The following is a 6,562-nucleotide window of genomic DNA, read 5'->3' on the forward strand; positions in this document are numbered from 1 at the left end:
CCTAGTCATCTTTTTTTTTTTTTGTCCCTCATAGTGGCAGTAGGAAAGAGATGGACTTGGCATGTCATGTAGGATCTAATACCCAAGAACTGCACATATCAAATTATTGCCTGTTTACTTAATGCTGCTTGAAGTATCCGTGTGGAGTGGAGGGGAATCTCCTCCCTCTGTCATCTGTAAACTGCTCCTGAGAAAGCCTTGCTGTACAGATACTGGGGCAGAATCGTGTCCATGTGTTAACCTTCCTGCTTTGTGTTTTTCCTTTGAAAGGAAACTTTGGGCTTCACCAAAACCACCACAACCAGAGTCGCTGGTCTGAGCACTGTGGGTGCAGTGCAGCTGACAGTAGGACCCATAGGGTAAATATTCTATGCTCCCCTCTTCCACATTTTTAGTAGTCTTCCACATCTCCATCTTTTGATGTAGATGGGTGAGATCTTTTGAACACATCCGTATCAGTGCTTCCAAAGATTAGTATCCTCTGCGAGGTAGTTGGTAGAACATCTTTTGCTTATAGTTGCTTTCATCAGTTTTTCTTTCTACTCTAGATGGCCTTTAGTCTCCGTCTTTCCTGTGCTTTCTAGCAGCTCCTGTTCCATGATGATGTGCTTTTGCTTCCACTGTGTTGATAGCTCTTTCCTCTTGTGCCCCTGCAATTGTTTTCTCCTCGGTTATCTATCCAAAAATGGCTTTCTTTTTAGGAAGGTCCTTGTAAGTAAAAGTATTCTGCCAGCATAAACAAAAGCACATAGTTTTGTCACCTGCTCTGCCTTTATGGTAAACGGGCCTTCTGTGGGACCTAGACATCTCTGCTGCCTGAGCCAGCAGCTCAAATGTAGTCATCTTCTCACCCTGTTTATAAGGGCTCGGGATTGTTATAGGTCAGTATAGGGCCATTTCTTGCTTTACCAAAGTATAAGAGATTCTTGTTATTTCTGGTATTTATAGACAACCATATGCTGTAAGTCTAACAAATGCTGGATTATGGCATGTAGGAAAAAACGATTTATTACCTCTCGTAAGTAGCCCAGTGATACAGGGGAAACAGTGATGCCTAATTGTCCTGGAAAATTAACTGCTAGGTGCTGAGGATTGTTTTGATTTTTTGATTGTTGGGCAGTTAGTTGAACTTTGCCTTACAGTTTTTGGTAAAGGTTTGTGTTCTGTGCTTTGGTTCATGTCTTTGGTTCAAACCAGAAATGTATGCCACAGATAGGTTTTGTTGCTCAGACAAGAAGAACAGAGTTTGCATGGGTGAAATCCCTCACGGTTATTAACTTAGATACTTTTAGAGAGTAGGCTTTGTTAAAATCAGACTTCCTTTTATCAGAAAAATAAAGCAGTGAGAGGGAGAGCTTAGCCACTTGAGTGCAATCCTCAGCTCAAGGTATTGGCACATCTGAGTGTTGTCCCTGTCACCCAGTTAAATGACCCAGGTACACGTCCCAGCCTTGACCCACTTCTGGAGCCAGCCGGTAAATCAGGCGCCTGAAATCTTTTCATGTTTGGGGAGGCTTTTACAAGGGTGTCTGCACATTGCTGAGGAGGGATTTCTGCTTCGTTCACCTGTCAGTCAGGAACTGAATAAATTTTTCAACTATTTTGTATATGAATCTCTTACATAACACATCAGGTAATATCATTTTCTCATCCTAAGCTCAAACCACTCTCTGAGACATCAATTGTTCCCTATGTTACTGAGCTCACAAATTTGTCTGTTCCCTGTCCTTTGCTCAGATAGCAAGGAGAGGATTGAGCTGATGAACTCAATTTTCTTGGTCACCTTAGTTTTCCTTTACAGTCAGCAGAGGAAAACAGCACTTCTAGGACAAGATGAACTGTGTGCTACATGTGTCCTTTTCTCTCTGTTGACTACAAGAGGAGCACAGAGCAAATAGCTCAGGTGTGCAAGTCTGAGGCTGGGTGAGAGGAATGCTCCTGCACGTGTCTGACCATCGTATTGGTCAGGCACCATAACCTGGCAGCGTGGGCAGTGTGCTCCCGGGGAATCACAGCACATAGCCCCTGCGCTAGCCCGCCTGCTCCAACCTCCTACACCTTTGCAGTAGCTGCAGCAGGGTATCCTGCTTATTGCACAGATTTTCACTTCTCTAGATACTTGCAAAATATTACAAACACTGTATATCTGTTACTTAAGTTATTTGTCATCACAAAAGAAACAGCAAGCACCATGAATTTTTTCACGCATTCTTTATTTAATTCATGCTCTGCCATTCTGTTTCTAAGTTTGATATAGCTAAGTGATATACACAAAGTACAAGAGAGCACTTTATCTTCAGTTCCAATTTTTTTGAGGACATCATGCAGATGCTGCTGTATGTTACCTTTTTCACAGAATGGGAATTAATATCATAACTCAGCAATATATTAATTTACATAAATTTCATATAATACCATTATCCACTTCAACTACGAGGCAAAATTAGCTGAATACTGGCAGTCAGGAATGGATTTTTCCTCCAGCTGATGACTTGTGAGATACTTGTGAAAGTTTTACTGTAATCCTGTAATCCATAGGGGTTCTGATTCCTGAGGAGAGACAGCATATTTTCAGTGATGGTTTGCAAGGTTACTGTCCTCTGCATGGTGGGCTGATCTGCTCATAAACCACCTACCATCACAGTTTCCAAAACAGTGTTTCAGAGTGTAGGTCTGATCATTATCTGGTGTAAATTAATTCTTTTGAAATCTATAGCCCTATGTCTGTTTATACCAGATGAGAAACCAGCCAAATACTAACGCGTACCACCAGTCCAGCAACTGAAAAAGCAAAACTTTTTGTTTCTGTTAAAAAAGCAGTCAAGACAACCACCACCAGAAATGCAGAAAGTATGAAGTTAAACCTGAATTGGAGGGGAGGGGGGCGGGAACTCAAGCTTTTGAATGTGAGGAAGGCAAAAATAACTCTAGTTTGTCCTGACTGATACAAGATTATCATCTTTGCATCTGGCACACTGTAAACATTCATTATGGACACTGATTTTATGATACATTTCACATGAGTGTGACTCAGCCAGCAAGTATGAGGATTTCTCTGTGTTGACCTTTCTAATATTTACATGAAAAAATGGGAGGTTATGATGTGGGACACATGTTGAGAAATGCTTCTCTGTGTCCCACGCTTAGATAATTGGTCATTGCATCTCCTTGTGCTCCCAAACATCTGCTCTCACTACAGCTGTCCAGGATGTATCTCCTCTTCTCTGCACTGCCAGGGTGACATCTTTGCACATGTGAATGCAGTGAAACTGAGAAGAGCAGGCATCTGGGTCCAACTTAGCCAAAAATGAATTTGTCCTCTTCCTTCTCAAAGTAAATCAATTCAAGTTATCATGATGGTCACTTACTTTATTTTCTCATACTCTGTACATAGCAAAATAAAAACAACCCCCCCTTTCTGTCTGTAGTCAATGTCTTTGTGTAATGTTTTTATTTGCACACAGCTGACCTGACTCACTTCACTTTTGCTGTGAAAATTTTCCTTTTCAAAATCTCATCAGTGATCTTTTTATGTTTTAAGGAGCTTTTTTGTTAAGCTTTGCTTAATAGATGTATTAAAAGGTTGCCTGGAGAGGCTGTGGAATCTCTTCCTTGGAGATAACGCAGACGTGGACTGGAGGCGGCCCAGAGCAGCCTGCTTGAACGGGTCCTGCTCTCAGCAGGTCCAGAGAGGCTGGACCAGAGACCTCTGGGGATCCCCAACCTGAATTATTCGGTGACTCTCTGCCAGTCATTTGAGCTCTTATTAAACTTACTGTAGTCCTAACCTTTACCTTGGTCCTCAGATATTTAAGTCAAGAGTAGAATCTCACTGCTACAGGCACTATTCAGTGCTGCTAACCCAAGCATGAAAAAAATTGCCATAATTGAGAGAGTTTTTAAAATGCTGCGTTTTTTCAGTGGCTTCCTTTTCAGACCTGAGAAGCCAAAGGATTTAAGATAACCAAACCTCCACTGCATTCACAGGAGCTGACTTGCTCTAGTTTTAACCACCCCCTGAAAGCCACCTGCCCAGTAATCAGACTTGTAGTGAATTTCCAACTGGGATTTGCTGCTTTATATAAACTCCTACAAAAATGGTAGCTGTGGGAAATCTGTGGCTTGTCTTCTATAGGATGTTAGACTGCATTGTTATACAGGTCTCTTTTTGCCTTCATATTTGTAGATATGCTACTTTTTAAAATGCTAACAGCTTCTCAGATTTGCTAGCAGTAAGACAAACTGATTTCATTCACTAGAAAAATTTAGCAAAGTATTTCCTTTCTTTTTTTCTCAAAACTAGCAAAAATGGGCATTTATGTTGTTAGTAATCTATTAAGTTATTATCCAGTTATTTTCTGATCAGATAGAAGACATCTAGATGTCCCCAGGCCTAATTTATTAGTCTCAAAAAGGTTATTTTTTGATGAAAGAAAGAGGTAGGAGGGGATAATTTTTAAAGGTGAATTGAAATTACACAGTTGAATTTATAACAATTACTGCACAATAGCTGTAACTGAGTATCTGACAAAACAAACAAGCGTGCTCTACATACATAAAGGGGGAACCAAAAAAACGACACAATAACAAGTGCACTGAAATGAGTAAAAGAAATACACTTGTCAAAAGCAAGTAAAGCACGTAGTACTGTAGAGTTTCATTTCTCCGAGGGGAGCACGCTGTGCACCTGCCCAAACAAGATGTGTGCCACATCCAGCACATACATTGGCAGAAGAATCGGTTGTTCCCTAACATATCTGTTCCTGGTTGTCAGTGGTTATTTTTAGTATAAAGGAAGAAAGTCTTGCTTTGTGATTAGCTGAGAACAGAGACCTCATGACTGTCAAAGGTTCACCTGTTTGTGGGCTCTCTGGTTACCAGGCTGATGTAAGGGACTGCTCCAGCATTGGAAACTGTCCTGTCGGGGTCTCAGGAGGAGTTCAACACCAGTCCTTTTGTTCACCAGTTTATTCTGAAAAATATTTGAGCTAAATAAGGTAACAACCACCCTCCTGGTGGAGGGTCAGTGAGAGGAGAGGTCATGCACCTTGGCAGCAGGCTGCACAACCGGTTCTAGAGAGCAGCTCCAAAGTTAGGGCCAGGACTCCTTAGTCCTGCTTCTGGCTGCAAGGCGGGAGAGGATAAAGTGATGAATACGTTTGTGTTCAGGGAAATGTGTGTTTTTGTCTCCTGTGGGTGCTTTTGAAAATTTCTGCCTCTGGGGAAAACAGTGTTGTTTATTTGCTCGGTATTTTTATTGTAGTATTCAACTTCACTCAATGGGAATCCATGCTCTCTTGATAGCTACTGACATTTTCATCTCTTCCCTATGCTTTGTCTTTTTTTTCCCTGCTGCATTCTCTGTCTTTGAGTGTCTCCTTTTTCCCATTCCCTTCCTAGTTCTGTGCTAAGAACTGCCCTGTCTCTCACTTTCCTATTTTGTCCCATACATAATCAGGAATGAAAAAAATGTCATTGTTGACTACTGAGAGACAAGACTTAATGCTCCAGCTAGATTAGTAGGGAAGGAAAATGCCCTCATCTCTAAAGATCTGGAAAAAAAAGGTAGTCCAATGTAGCACATAAGGTTAGGTGGGTAGAATCCAAACCTTAATTTATGGTAAATGTCAGATCTGACACAGAAATGTATCAAGCATTTGAAATTTGAACCACCATCTGGATATTTGATAAATTTAAAGTACAATAGATTATTGAGGGGCAAAAAGTGGTTGAGGACAAGCTCTAGGTGTTTACTTCACGTGTGCAGTGTACCTCAGGTATCTGTGTGTAGACACTAATTATCAGCTTTTCTTTATCACTGGCTTTCTGGTCGTGCTCCTGTTTTTCTCAATATGTGATATTTTATAACCATTTTCCCCCTCCAGGGTTGCTGATGGCAGTAACTCAACCTTTTTCCTATGGTCTGAAATTGGAGTCCGGCTGCAACAACTCTGTATGCATGCAGTTATTGTTCAGAATCTTACCTATGATTTAATTTTGTTTCTCTTTCCAATCAGAAAATGAAGAGTTTGGCTCAAAGACGCCAGTCTGCACCATCTTTGATCTTTGTCAAAGCACTTAACAGATCTCGATCGGTCTCAAGGTGAGTCACTGAGTTTTGCTGGCTGTACTGTTTTGCAGTTTCTCAGCCCAAAACTTGAAATGTTTTTGAACTATTGTCCATAACAGGTTGTCAACCACAATTCAGGCTGCTCAGTAGCTGCACAACTATAAAGCCTGCTGAAAGATGTGATAGACCCAGCCCAGACACCAGCTGACCTCCTAGAGGGGGCTTCCCCCGTGCTGCCACACTAAGCTGTTTATACCCAGTTGGGCAAGCAGAGCTGCTATGCAATTTGCAACCGGGCATAGAATCATAGAATCATAGAATCATTGAGCTTGGAAAAGACCTCTAAGATCATCGAGTCCAACCGTCGACCCAACACCACCATGTCCACTAAACATGTCCCTAAGTGCCTCATCTACTCGTCTTTTAAATACCTCCAGGGATGGGGCCTCAACCACTTCCCTGGGCAGCCTGTTCCAATGTTTAACCACTCTT

General features: G+C 41.6%; 1 protein-coding gene across 1 annotated transcript in view; it reads left to right on the forward strand.

Moving 5' to 3' along the window:
- The first annotated feature begins 6,020 nt into the window (after positions 1-6,020).
- The window catches only part of ARHGAP20 (Rho GTPase activating protein 20), a 51,663-nt gene continuing 51,121 nt past the window's right edge, over positions 6,021-6,562 (forward strand). The window contains exon 1 of the mRNA XM_009279372.1: positions 6,021-6,103. Coding sequence (XP_009277647.1) covers positions 6,021-6,103 — 83 coding nt within the window. The remainder of the gene's footprint in view (positions 6,104-6,562) is intronic.

This window comes from Aptenodytes forsteri, unplaced genomic scaffold, assembly GCF_000699145.1.
Source record: "Aptenodytes forsteri isolate BGI_AS27 unplaced genomic scaffold, ASM69914v1 Scaffold307, whole genome shotgun sequence".
Classification (NCBI taxonomy): domain Eukaryota; kingdom Metazoa; phylum Chordata; class Aves; order Sphenisciformes; family Spheniscidae; genus Aptenodytes; species Aptenodytes forsteri.